Source organism: Electrona antarctica (assembly GCF_951216825.1).
Source record: "Electrona antarctica genome assembly, chromosome: 16".
NCBI lineage: Eukaryota > Metazoa > Chordata > Actinopteri > Myctophiformes > Myctophidae > Electrona > Electrona antarctica.
In genome coordinates, this window is record NC_136797.1 from 1,957,856 (window position 1) to 1,973,389 (window position 15,534).

Here is a 15,534-nt window from a genome sequence, read left to right on the forward strand (position 1 = left end):
CAGACCCTCTACAGACACACAGACCCTCTACAGACACACAGACAGACCCTCTACAGACACACAGACACACGTACAGACCCTCTACACACACACAGACACACGTACAGACCCTCTACAGACACACAGACACTCTACAGACCCTCTACAGACACACAGACCCTCTACAGACACACGTACAGACCGGCCCTCAGACCCAGTTCTAGACGCTGCCTACAGGAACCACAACGTTAAAAAAAAAAAAAAAAAAGATTGACACGTCGCACGACATTTAGTCACGGCCCTTTAGACGTAGATTTTAGACGTTGCGGGGCGTCAAAGCGACTCTCCTCTCTTAAACTGCTTTTTGTGGACACAACGTGGGAGGACCCCTAGTGGTGGGGTAGGAGGACCCCTAGTGGTGGGGTAGGGTACACAATAAACAAAACACGTGTCGCAATTTTACGCCGCGTATCGGCCGCGATACGAGCTAAATCCGCTACGCCGCCGCGACGGCTCTTAATTAACAGAGATACCAACGTTGAAACGCAGGTGGGCTAGCCCCGCCCCTTCCTAAGCCCCGCCCCTCCCTCAGCGTCGACCACGCGCCATGACATCACCATAGCGACGTGTGACGTCATCACCAGAGGGACGAGGTCAAACTATAACAAAACAAAAAACAAAACAAAAAAAAAGGTCAAGTCTTGTGTCATAGGGTTCGTTCAGCGAGTGACCTCCAAACGCCCTCGGGGAGACTTACCATGTTTTTTTTGTAGTTTTTCTATATATTTTTTCTCTTTCTTTACAATAATATAATATTATGAACAAACATTTGAGCTGAAAAGTGACTCAGTCATTTCGTAGCAAAAAAGAAGAAATTAGCAGCCTTTAAAAAAGCTACCGAATCACATGATGATTACAGGAAGCTAAACCGATGCTAAACCGATGCTAAACCGATGCTAACGCCTGATTACAGGAAGCTAAACCGATGCTAACGCCTGATTACAGGAAGCTAAACCGATGCTAACGCCTGATTACAGGAAGCTAAACCGATGCTAACGCCTGATTACAGGAAGCTAAACCGATGCTAACGCCTGATTACAGGAAGCTAAACCGATGCTAACGCCTGATTACAGGAAGCTAAACCGATGCTAACGCCTGATTACAGGAAGCTAAACCGATGCTAACGCCTGATTACAGGAAGCTAAACCGATGCTAACGCCTGATTACAGGAAGCTAAACCGATGCTAACGCCTGATTACAGGAAGCTAAACCGATGCTAACGCCTGATTACAGGAAGCTAAACCGATGCTAACGCCTGATTACAGGAAGCTAAACCGATGCTAACGCCTGATTACAGGAAGCTAAACCGATGCTAACGCCTGATTACAGGAAGCTAAACCGATGCTAACGCCTGATTACAGGAAGCTAAACCGATGCTAACGCCTGATTACAGGAAGCTAAACCGATGCTAACGCCTGATTACAGGAAGCTAAACCGATGCTAACGCCTGATTACAGGAAGCTAAACCGATGCTAACGCCTGATTACAGGAAGCTAAACCGATGCTAAACCGATGCTAACGCCTGATTACAGGAAGCTAAACCGATGCTAACGCCTGATTACAGGAAGCTAAACCGATGCTAACGCTTGATTACAGGAAGCTAAACCGATGCTAACGCCTGATTACAGGAAGCTAAACCGATGCTAACGCCTGATTACAGGAAGCTAAACCGATGCTAAACCGATGCTAACGCCTGATTACAGGAAGCTAAACCGATCCTAACGCCTGATTACAGGAAGCTAAACCGATGCTAACGCCTGATTACAGGAAGCTAAACCGATGCTAACGCCTGATTACAGGAAGCTAAACCGATGCTAACGCCTGATTACAGGAAGCTAAACCGATGCTAACGCCTGATTACAGGAAGCTAAACCGATGCTAACGCCTGATTACAGGAAGCTAAACCGATGCTAACGCCTGATTACAGGAAGCTAAACCGATGCTAACGCCTGATTACAGGAAGCTAAACCGATGCTAACGCCTGATTACAGGAAGCTAAACCGATCCTAACGCCTGATTACAGGAAGCTAAACCGATCCTAACGCCTGATTACAGGAAGCTAAACCGATGCTAACGCCTGATTACAGGAAGCTAAACCGATGCTAACGCCTGATTACAGGAAGCTAAACCGATGCTAACGCCTGATTACAGGAAGCTAAACCGAAGCTAACGCCTGATTACAGGAAGCTAAACCGATGCTAACGCCTGATTACAGGAAGCTAAACCGATGCTAACGCCTGATTACAGGAAGCTAAACCGATGCTAACGCCTGATTACAGGAAGCTAAACCGATGCTAACGCCTGATTACAGGAAGCTAAACCGATGCTAAACGTATGATTACAGGAAGCTAAACCGATGCTAAACGCCTGATTACAGGAAGCTAAACCGATGCTAAACGCCTGATTACAGGAAGCTAAACCGATGCTAAACGCCTGATTACAGGAAGCTAAACCGATGCTAAACGCCTGATTACAGGAAGCTAAACCGATGCTAAACGCCTGATTACAGGAAGCTAAACCGATGCTAAACGCCTGATTCGTGAAATGATTTGTAAAATGGCAGATCTACAAGCGCCCGGCGCGACGCGTCACGTCGTGTCGTGCTCTTGTAGATCTGCTATTGTTTTTGGCGCGCAACGCTGGCTGGCACACAGCTACGTGAAAAAAAGAAAGATGTAGCTTCAAAAAGCCAAATCGAAGACAAGTTTTTTTTGGGCAAACCTTTTAGAAGATTTGTCCGTTTAGCCTATGAGCTAAGAAGACGATTTAATAATAATCATAATAATCATACAGCAACATACAAATATTCATAGTATTAATATAGATCTGTCAGAAAACTATATTTTTCTCTCTCTTCCAAATAAAGACTCTTTTTTTCTGTAGCTTTAAAGACAAGACATGAAATGTTAGCATATTCAAGGACCTTATATAGTGCAGGACTAAACGCTGAACCCTGTTGGTTGAAATCGTGAATAAAAAGTGTATATAAAGATACATAATGATGCAAATAGAGCACTGAAGTCTGACGTCAATATCGCTAGAGGGCGCTAAAGTTCACGGGTCTGTGTATTTTTTTTAATAGGGGGGATTTTAGATCGCCTCATATAAGAACAGTGTTTGAAAAATAAACATGTCATCCCGGCGGTTTCACCAATATGGATATGAAGAATCAACTGACTGAGAGAAAACGCTATTGTTACTGCTGCTGAATTAGTTACATTTTCACTAGAGTATCATATATGAGTGACTGACTGTCATAAATGATACAGAGACACCTCCCTGACAATAACACAGAGACAGCTTGTTTATTTTTGGACCAAAATTCTTATATGAGACGATTTTAAGATGACCCCATGTTATTCTCCATAGAGAAAAACTTCCATGAACCAGGGGATGAGCGAGTGACGTCATGAACTTTAGAACCAGGGGATGAGCGAGTGACATCAGGACTTTAGAACCAGGGGATGAGCCAGTGACGTCAGGACTTTAGAACCAGGGGATGAGCCAGTGACATCAGGACTTTAGAACCAGGGGATGAGGGAGTGACGTCAGGACTTTAGAACCAGGGGATGAGGGAGTGACGTCAGGACTTTAGAACCAGGGGATGAGGGAGTGACGTCAGGACTTTAGAACCAGGGGATGAGCCAGTGACGTCAGGACTTTAGAACCAGGGGATGAGCCAGTGACGTCAGGACTTTAGAACCAGGGGATGAGGGAGTGACGTCAGGACTTTGGAGCTCTATATCGCCCACAGATGCATATGAGGAAAATTCAACGATTTTGTTGCAAATGCATTATTAATAAAACAGGGAAAGCATCTCTCTGTCCTTTTAGATTTAACACATTTAGACTTGAGGACGATTCTACAAATACCTTCTAAATAACCCTCACGTTTCCATGTCAGTGGTGCTCAATATTTCATGTCAAGGATCCCAAGAATTATATGTAATTGGCCGCCGACCGCCATCTGAAAACATGTTGTTCCAGGGACCCCCCCCCCCCCCCCCGATGCAAAGATTTGAGTCACATTTTCACGATTAAAAAAAATAATAGCAGACCTACAAGCTCGTAGCTTGTACGAGCTTGTAGATCTGCTATTTTTCAATAGCTAAAGTATGACATAATGCTTAAAACACCAAAAGGGGGTTCCCGCCCTGAATGGGTTAAAGTGTTGGCTATTAAAAACATAGCAGATATACAAGCTCACAGCAGCATCGGTGCTTATACGTCTGCTATTTTTAAACATGTTTGAACAATCTTGAAAGTGTCGGAACAGCATTTGTAGGATTGGCCTCAGGTTGTGAGATTCTAAGGTATAAGAAAAACTATTCTTAGACGTCGAGTAGATTACAACTTCAACTGCTGTTAAAATGTAATTTTGATTCCCAAATTATATAATTATATTAATATAATAATATTATATAATTCATGCAAAGAGCTGCATGAATTATACTATATATAATTCTCACAATACATGTGGGTTTTTTTTTTTTTTTCATATGAAAAGCCACAGAACCAAATTGAAATTAAATACGTTTAAATGATTGTGATAAAAGGAAATGAATGAAAAGGCTAAATGCTCATTATTGCATGTAGTACAGAATGGGTTATGGAAATTATGTATGTATCCATTATAATACTGTTGTTGTTGTTGTTGTGAGTGCAACCAACAGGGGGCAGCGTAACCACTTTCATCATCATCATCATTATTATTGAAAACCAGGACGCATGGCTCATCTGATTCTGGCCACAGGGGGGCGCCAATGTGCAAGCTAAAGACACGCTCCTGCTACCGCACGGTAGCTTAACAGTCATTAACGGCATCAACGACTATTAATTAATTAGCTATTAATAGTCATTAACGACTATTATTAATTAGCTGTCATTAACGACTATTAATCAATTAGCTATTGATAGTCATTAACGGCCGACAGTCGTTCGAATAGTTTAGTCGTGGTGACGTTGAGTCGTCCGTCCACCAGGGGGAGCTGGAGGTCTGTTCCACCGGCTCAGCACCTGGAAAGATGTTAGGAACAATTTAGCATAATTAAGGAATATGAAGAGGAATTATTCACCGTTACTAGAGACACAATATAATAAATATAAAGAGCAATTATTCATCGTTACTAGAGACACAATATAATAAATATGAAGAGGAATTATTCACCGTTACTAGAGACACAATATAATAAATATGAAGAGGAATTATTCATCGTTACTAGAGACACAATATAATAAATATGAAGAGGAATTATTCATCGTTACTAGAGACACAATATAATAAATATAAAGAGGAATTATTCACCGTTACTAGAGACAATATAATAAATATAAAGAGGAATTATTCACCGTTACTAGAGACACAATATAATAAATATAAAGAGGAATTATTCACCGTTACTAGAGACACAATATAATAAATATAAAGAGGAATTATTCATCGTTACTAGAGACACAATATAATAAATATAAAGAGGAATTATTCATCGTTACTAGAGACACAATATAATAAACATTGGTGGTAAATGGAAATGGAAATTTCATGATCGTAAGAAAATCGTTTTCATGTTGAAAAATGTTATCAAATGTTCAAAAATAGCAGAAATAGCTGATCTACAAGCTTTACAACACGTCACTTCATGACTAAAGGCTGACTGAATAAATAAATAAATGAGAACGCAAGTCGTTTTCTCTGGAGACTTGTTGCCGTGCAAAAGTGTCCCTAAAGTTAAATAAATTAACATGAAAACCTCAGAACATTTAAAGTTAAATAAATTACCATAAATTACCATGAAACCTCACACACCTGTGAGCATCTCAGACATTTAAAGTTAAATAAATTACCATAAATTACCATGAAACCTCACACACCTGTGAGCATCTCAGACATTTAAAGTTAAATAAATTACCATAAATTACCATGAAACCTCACACACCTGTGCAGCGTCTCAGAACAGTTAGTTAAATAAATTACCATAAATGACCATAAATCTCCCCCACCTGTGCCTGGTCTCAGAACAGGATGGGTTTCCCGGAGGTCTTGTCCTGAACGTAGGACGTGAAACGCTTCAGGAACTTTGGATATTCTCTCTTCGCGACGGCTCTGAGGACCGACGCTGGAGCCCAACCCCCTGGGTTCACTGGAGAGGAGAGACACGTTATTACACAGAGCCCTGGAGCCCAACCCCCTGGATTCACTGGAGAGAGACACGTTATTACACAGAGCCCTGGAGCCCAACCCCCTGGATTCACTGGAGAGAGAGACACGTTATTACACAGAGCCCTGGAGCCCAACCCCCTGGATTCACTGGAGAGAGACACGTTATTACACAGAGCCCTGGAGCCCAACCCCCTGGATTCACTGGAGAGGAGACACGTTATTACACAGAGCCCTGGAGCCAAACCCCCTGGATTCACTGGAGAGGAGACACGTTTTTACTAGGGCCGGGACTTTAACGCGTTAATTGAGATTAATTAACTACAGAAAAATTAACGCGTTAAAAAAATTAACGCATTTAATCGCACCTTTTTTTTCACGGCGGAACGTTTCTCACTGGGCGCATTTCTAGGCTCATTAGGCTGCTGCACTCCTTGCACGGCTTGCAGGGGGAGGAGCAGCAGCAGTCCAGTCCACTCTACACTACAGCTCCGTCAGACAACAACTTACAACACCCAAACGTTTGCTCCGTGGATGGGACATTTAGATTTAAAAGCTATCGGATGGACGCGTGGATAGCAGCATGGTTGTGTGCAATGTCAGAGAGAAAGGATCCATAAGCCATATGACCAATGTTAGCTTCCATTCTAGCTATGGATCAGAGCTAGCTTCCATGCTAGCTGCTTCAGCTTAGCATGTCTCGCAGAGTAGAAGCTTGCACGCCTTGCAGAGGCTCGCAGAGATTTCACCACAGCACGAAGCTGTCAAGCTGTCCTCGATGCGAAACATACTGAAGCAGCAAGTGTGAAAGTCCGTGGTCAGACAATGGTCTGCCCCAACCCCATGTGAAATGCACTCCCCGGCTAGTTCATTCCACCGTTTTTTATTTTGTTCCTTTGTCTAAGTGTTTACCCCCTAATAAAGTAGTTTTTATTTTTTTTCTCATGCCCCACCATGTAAAGCACATTTGAGTATTCATAGACACTTTATATAGGCACTTGCTGCACTTGTTTATCTGTTGGAGAAAAGAAAGTTGTATTGCTTAAAGGGGAATACCCCTCATTTAACATTTTTCTATGGAGTTGTGTGGAAAACTGGAAATAATAAAAAGTCACCCCATTGTGTGTTGCCTAGAACTGGAGGTCTGACAAAAAACAGTAACACTATGAAGTACAGCTTTGTGATGTCACTGAGATGTACTTGTTACTGTTACTGATTTTTTTCAGACCTCCAGTTCTAGGCAACACAGAATGGGGTGACTTTTTTATTATTTCCACACAACAGCTCTAAGGTATATTAATGACAGTAAAATGTTGAAAATTAGTGGTATCCTGTAGTCACTATTCATTGATTCACTGGGATACCAAAAAACATTTGAAAAAAAAGGTTTATCACTGTTCTCGGGTTGAATATTGATATGCGATTAAAATGCGATTAATCGAGATTAATTAATCACAAAGCTTCTAATTAATTAGATTAAAATTTTTAATCGAGTCCCAGCTCTAGTTATTACACAGAGCCCTGGAGCCCAACCCCCTGGATTCACTGGAGAGAGAGACACGTTATTACACAGAGCCCTGGAGCCCAACCCCCTGGATTCACTGGAGAGAGAGACACGTTATTACACAGAGCCCTGGAGCCCAACCCCCTGGATTCACTGGAGAGGAGACACGTTATTACACAGAGCCCTGGAGCCCAACCCCCTGGATTCACTGGAGAGAGAGACACGTTATTACACAGAGCCCTGGAGCCCAACCCCCTGGGTTCACTGGAGAGGAGAGACACGTTATTACACAGAGCCCTGGAGCCCAACCCCCTGGATTCACTGGAGAGGAGACTCATGAATGGACTACATTTAGGTCGATGAATGGACTACATTTACAGAACATAGGACTCATGAATGGACTACATTTACAGAGCACAGGACTCATGAATGGACTACATTTACAGAACATAGGACTCATGAATGGACTACATTTAGGTCGATGAATGGACTACATTTACAGAACATAGGACTCATGAATGGACTACATTTACAGAACACAGGACTCATGAATGGACTACATTTACAGACGTACCGTTGGCCACATAGGTGATTTTACACAGGATGTTGTCTCTGCTCAGAGCTTTGTCTCCCTCTGGTGGACTGACCAGAGTCTGGCAGATCAGACCGATGTTGATTTTGGCACGAACACACCTGCTGGAAGGCTGCGCACGCACACACACACACACACACACACACGCACACACAAACAACATGTAATTAATTTAAACATTATGCATAAAACACAACAAGATGAGTGGCAATGAGTTAATTTTGAATGACAAAACTAAAAGTGCATCATAATTTTGCTGTCATAAATCAATAGATGGTTGTGTCACAGTGTAAGACTTAAAGAGATACGTGACTGTGAGGCAGTGTTGGTTTGACTTAAAATAAGATAGATTTTACATTATAAACTGGGGGTCCCAGAGATAGAAATGCCATTAAATGGGGGGTCCGTAGTCATGTCATGTCATGGCGACTGTGGCTCAAGAGGTAGAGCAGGTCGTCCAATGATCCATGGGTCGGCGGTTCGAATCTCGGCTCCTCCTGGCTACATGTCGAAGTGTCCTTGGGCAAGACACTGAACCCCAAATTGCTCCCGATGTGCTGGTTGGTACCTTGCATGGCTTCCGCCGCAATCGGTGTATGAATGTGTGTGTGAATGGGTGAATGTAATGCACAATCTATGTAAAGCGCCTTGGATAAAGGCGCTATATAAATGCACCATTTACCATTTACCATGTGATGTATGATGATGTCATGTGATGTGATGGATGATGATGTCATGTCATGTGATGGATGATGATGTCATGTCATGTGATGTATGATGATGTCATGTGACCGCTAAATAGGTCATAATGAGCTCTCAGTCATGTGACCGCTAGAGCCGTAACAACCTGCTCTCATGGGGGTCCCTGGCTTACAGTACATGTTCAAACGGGGGTCCACAGACCCCACTTTGTGAACCACTGGTTTAGTGGACATAGATGGACAGTCCAGCGGTGTGTGTGTGTGCGGTGAGTCACCTGGGCCTTGTCGTGATCCACAGAGAAGTTACAGACCAGCCAGGTGTCCGGGTCGCTCTCGTTATCCGACACCATCTTCCTCATGGAGGAGAGGTAGAGGACGTCCCTCTGGGAGGCAGGCCACACCCTCTGCAACGTGCACACACACACACACACACACACACACACACACACACACACACACACACACACACACACACACACACACACACACACACACACACACACACACACACACACACACACACACACACACACACACACACACACACACACACACACACACACACGTTAGTTTATTTACAATAAGCACCCTCTGCAATGCGACAACACACAGGCCTGTAACATATTATGACCAATTATTTCAGAGATTATCACATTATGACCGTTACCGTCTTTAAAAAACAATCATAAAACAAAGGCAGATCTACAATCAAGGTATCAAAACACACGTGGCTGTCTTTGTGCTGAAAGCAGTCCCTTATTTAAAAACAGCACAACTTTGACAAACAGGTTGTGACAGCGATACAAACAAGGACCTTAACAGTTCTACTGCGAAACACGCGTTACCCGCTATTTAATCCAATATATTCTACGCTGCCGAGATTGTTTTATTACCTTTAGAGCATTCGCTGAAGTATTTGGGCTTTTGATCGGCGAAAAATCCGGCTTATAATGGTCCGTCGGCATGTTATGATGGTAACAAGACAACTCACCCCTTTTCCGTTTTCCTCCCGGAATTTTCCCCAGTGAGGGGTGGGAGAGGCTGGACAGCAGACGGCTGGACTTTGAATTTCTCTAACTATAAACATTCACGACAGCAGACAGCCTAAGTACAAATATATTTATGAAAAGCTACTACAGTGAAGTCTGTTCACAGAAGTTGTTGTAGGCTATGTGGGTATTAAAGTAGATAAGACGCGTCAAATGGAGTCTGTACGGCTGGAGATAAACGGACACATGACGTCGGTGGGAGAGCAGATTTTGTGTGTTTCTCTAACTATAAACATTCACGACAGCAGACAGCCTAAGTACAAATATATTTATGAAAAGCTACTACAGTGAAGTCTGTTCACAGAAGTTGTTGTAGGCTATGTGGGTATTATCTGACGAGGTACCATTTGAGTGGGAAAAACCTTACATATACTAAATAATACTAAATTGTTTATAGGGTCAATATAAGTAAAATAATATAGCCTTTCCACAGGAGTATCTTTTTATATTTTTCCAAAAAGAATACAAACAGCCAATAGCATATTACAAAGTTATCCCCCTCACTGGGGAAAATTCCGGGAGGAAAAACGGGCAGGCACCGGGGTGAGTTGTCCAGTATTCGTTATGATCATCAGCACCAGCGGCCATTACAATGCGCTACAGGGTCCGCCTCTATGAGGCGTTGTAGTCCAAACAAACCCCCCCCGTCCACTTACATTGAGCTCAATTTCCCAGAAGCCCTAGCAGCCCAGATGATGACTTGATTTCCGGGTTTCGTCGGCGACGAAACGCGACGGCCTCGTCATCAGGTACCGGATAAATGCGCTGTTTCTTTTTAATTATTTTTAAAACAGCGAATTAAACGCGAATAAACAAATAGTGGGAATGTCGTTTTACGCAGCGGTGGAACACTGGAGTAAACAATTAGTGGCCGTCAAACTGTTACTGCTAGTTCCCATTCACACATTACCAAACTGTTGATGCTAGTTCCCATTCACACATTACCAAACTGTTGATGCTAGTTCCCATTCACACATTACCAAACTGTTGATGCTAGTTCCCATTCACACATTACCAAACTGTTGATGCTAGTTCCCATTCACACATTACCAAACTGTTGATGCTAGTTCCCATTCACACATTACCAAACTGTTGATGCTAGTTCCCATTCACACATTACCAAACTGTTGATGCTAGTTCCCATTCACACATTACCAAACTGTTGATGCTAGTTCCCATTCACACATTACCAAACTGTTGATGCTAGTTCCCATTCACACATTACCAAACTGTTGATGCTAGTTCCCATTCACACATTACCAAACTGTTGATGCTAGTTCCCATTCACACATTACCAAACTGTTGATGCTAGTTCCCATTCACACATTACCAAACTGTTGATGCTAGTTCCCATTCACACATTACCAAACTGTTGATGCTAGTTCCCATTCACACATTACCAAACTGTTGATGCTAGTTCCCATTCACACATTACCAAACTGTTGATGCTAGTTCCCATTCACACATTACCAAACTGTTGATGCTAGTTCCCATTCACACATTACCAAACTGTTGATGCTAGTTCCCATTCACACATTACCAAACTGTTGATGCTAGTTCCCATTCACACATTACCAAACTGTTGATGCTAGTTCCCATTCACACATTACCAAACTGTTGATGCTAGTTCCCATTCACACATTACCAAACTGTTGATGCTAGTTCCCATCACACATTACCAAACTGTTAATGCTAGTTCCCATTCACACATTACCAAACTGTTGATGCTAGTTCCCATTCACACATTACCAAACTGTTGATGCTAGTTCCCATCACACATTACCAAACTGTTGATGCTAGTTCCCATCACACATTACCAAACTGTTGATGCTAGTTCCCATCACACATTACCAAACTGTTGATGCTAGTTCCCATTCACACATTACCAAACTGTTAATGCTAGTTCCCATTCACACATTACCAAACTGTTGATGCTAGTTCCCATTCACACATTACCAAACTGTTGATGCTAGTTCCCATTCACACATTACCAAACTGTTGATGCTAGTTCCCATTCACACATTACCAAACTGTTGATGCTAGTTCCCATTCACACATTACCAAACTGTTGATGCTAGTTCCCATTCACACATTACCAAACTGTTGATGCTAGTTCCCATTCACACATTACCAAACTGTTGATGCTAGTTCCCATTCACACATTACCAAACTGTTGATGCTAGTTCCCATTCACACATTACCAAACTGTTAGTGCTAGTTCCCATTCACACATTACCAAACTGTTAATGCTAGTTCCCATTCACACATTACCAAACTGTTAGTGCTAGTTCCCATTCACACATTACCAAACTGTTGATGCTAGTTCCCATTCACACATTACCAAACTGTTGATGCTAGTTCCCATTCACACATTACCAAACTGTTGATGCTAGTTCCCATTCACACATTACCAAACTGTTGATGCTAGTTCCCATCACACATTACCAAACTGTTGATGCTAGTTCCCATCACACATTACCAAACTGTTGATGCTAGTTCCCATTCACACATTACCAAACTGTTGATGCTAGTTCCCATTCACACATTACCAAACTGTTGATGCTAGTTCCCATTCACACATTACCAAACTGTTGATGCTAGTTCCCATTCACACATTACCAAACTGTTGATGCTAGTTCCCATTCACACATTACCAAACTGTTGATGCTAGTTCCCATCACACATTACCAAACTGTTGATGCTAGTTCCCATTCACACATTACCAAACTGTTGATGCTAGTTCCCATTCACACATTACCAAACTGTTGATGCTAGTTCCCATCACACATTACCAAACTGTTGATGCTAGTTCCCATTCACACATTACCAAACTGTTGATGCTAGTTCCCATCACACATTACCAAACTGTTGATGCTAGTTCCCATCACACATTACCAAACTGTTGATGCTAGTTCCCATTCACACATTACCAAACTGTTGATGCTAGTTCCCATTCACACATTACCAAACTGTTGATGCTAGTTCCCATTCACACATTACCAAACTGTTGATGCTAGTTCCCATTCACACATTACCAAACTGTTGATGCTAGTTCCCATCACACATTACCAAACTGTTGATGCTAGTTCCCATTCACACATTACCAAACTGTTGATGCTAGTTCCCATTCACACATTACCAAACTGTTGATGCTAGTTCCCATTCACACATTACCAAACTGTTGATGCTAGTTCCCATTCACACATTACCAAACTGTTGATGCTAGTTCCCATTCACACATTACCTTGTGTGTCTGATAGACGATCACAGCGTCTTCCGACAACGTCTCCACCACGTTGAAGTTCTCAATAGTGGCTGAAAGAGGACGAGAAACAACAGCACGTTAACCCATTCTGGACGGGAACCCTTTTTGGTGTTTTAACTAAGCATTATGTTATACTTTAGCTATTTAAAAATAGCAGATCTACAAGCTCGTAGCGCGCCACCGAGTGGCCCGCTACGAGCTTGTAGGTCTGCTATTTTTGAAAAATCGTGAAAATGCGGCACAAATCTTTGAATATATATATTCTTTCAGAGCAAACGTTTTTTCAATTTCCATAACGGGCCTTATAGTTATTGTCCGAGCGTTACCCGCGTTATAGCGTTATTATGTCAACTTATGATCCAAGTGAAAAGTCTCCCCATACAGCGCCGTGAGTCTGTCATACAGGCTCTGTGCTGACTGCTGCTGAGTGCCGTGTTGACAGTTTGTGCTCTCATACTAGCCTCTGAGCCCACATGGCTTCACTCTAACGTGAACAAAGCATGTCGCAGAAGAGGTCATTGATTGGCTAACGTAGGGCCAGATTTCAGGGTAAGCCAATCAGAGACAGTCTGACAGAGTAGGGCGGGTCTTACTCGTATGTACTCATATGTAAACACAGACACACAAACCCTTGTAACGCATACACAGAAAAGGCCGGTTGAACGAACATTATTACCACACGCTACAATGGCAAAATGCGGATGACAGCGAGATCGGATGCTTTGTGGGTTGGAAATACAAGCATTATTTGAGTACTGGTACGGGTAAAGGAAATGTTTTAACATGCCATGGAGTGTCCCCGCTGTGTGTGATTCCCCGTACTTCCTTTATTATTATTGCTGCTGCTGCATCCCTGCCTGACGTTATAGCCGTGCGTTAGCCTTGCACACCGTTGCATGCTAACGGATCCCCGCGGGACCCGTGGCCACCTCCCCGGGCACAGTGATAGGGCTGCTCCCCCCCCCCCCCCAGAAAAACATCGAGGTGAAAATGCTAATTATGTGGCGGACAGAAAGCATTGTCCACAGCCAAGAAGAGCAATGCAAATCTAAGAAAGCATCTTAAATCAGTCCATGAGCTAGGCTGCCTCATATCACCAAAACAGACAAAGATCGATTTTAAATCGCCACAGAGGCATGTCACCAAGAGTCAACTTGACAAAATGATTGCCAGGTTACCCAGGTATGTTGTTGAGGAAATGCTTCCCCTCTCAACGGTTCCTTTCAGAGCACTGGTCAGCAAAATACCAGTGAAAGCAGGGCCAATGTGCAGAAATACATTTTCCAAATACCTGAACAGTGAATATTCTAAAATGGAAGATGAGCTCAAAAATACATTTGATGAATTAGAATATCTCTCTACCACTGCAGATATATGGACTAATTTTTTATTTGATTATTATTATTTTTTTCATATTGCAAATTTGTTTTGAAGGCAAGTTGAGGCTACAATAAAGATGTCTGTCAAAATTTCTGAACATGTTTTATTGTTCCACTACATTTCATAATGAGGGAGTTGTCTTTTCTCTTACTGTGCGACAGAACAAAAAACCTTTAAAATCGTTTTGTATTTATTATTATTTTTTAAAGTAAAGTAAAGTAACTTTAAAAGTTACTTTCATAATTGAATAACTAGTAAAGTAACTAGTTACTTTTTTAGATAACTAACTATAACTATAACTCTTTACTTTTTAAAAGTAACTTGAATTGTGGCAGCGGTGGCCGAACGGATAGCGGCGCGGTCTAGATACCGGAAGGTTCCCAGTTCGAACCAGCCGTCCGACACGTTAAAATTACCACCGCTGAAATGCCCTTGAACAAGGCATCAACCACTACGATGAAATGTGTTCTATGAGCAGGGCCTGGCTGGAAACAAGTTCTTGAGCTTAGCCCAGATACCCTGGGTAAATATAGATTTCATTTCATTTCATTTCATTTCATTTCATTTCATTTCATTTCAACAACACTGATAACGATACACTACAGAGACAAAGCAAAGTTCTTTGTTCTTACGAGCTTGTAGGTCTGCTATTTTAGAAAAATCGAAGAACGACTGACATAGAAACATAGCTTTTTCAGAAAACTGTCAGGATGTAGAAGACATTTTTAGAATCTGATCTCAGGTCAGAACGGGCTAAAGGACTTACTCTCCCAGTCGTTGCGGTACTCGGTGTTCCAGAAGTAGAAATAGATGTAGAAGACATTTTTAGAATCTGATCTCAGGTCAG

The 15,534-nt window shown here is 42.3% G+C and overlaps 1 protein-coding gene across 1 annotated transcript in view; it reads right to left on the bottom strand.

The window, feature by feature from the left end:
• Positions 1-2,467: 2,467 nt before the first annotated feature.
• LOC306940210 (ceramide transfer protein-like) overlaps positions 2,468-15,534 on the bottom strand; it is a gene marked incomplete at its 5' end in the record, with an annotated part of 63,632 nt that continues 50,565 nt past the window's right edge. The window contains 5 exons of the mRNA XM_079525232.1: positions 2,468-5,055; positions 6,040-6,179; positions 8,275-8,404; positions 9,269-9,397; positions 13,287-13,357. Of these exons, the coding sequence (XP_079381358.1) occupies positions 6,052-6,179; positions 8,275-8,404; positions 9,269-9,397; positions 13,287-13,357 (458 nt within the window). The 3' untranslated portion in view covers positions 2,468-5,055; positions 6,040-6,051. The remainder of the gene's footprint in view (positions 5,056-6,039; positions 6,180-8,274; positions 8,405-9,268; positions 9,398-13,286; positions 13,358-15,534) is intronic.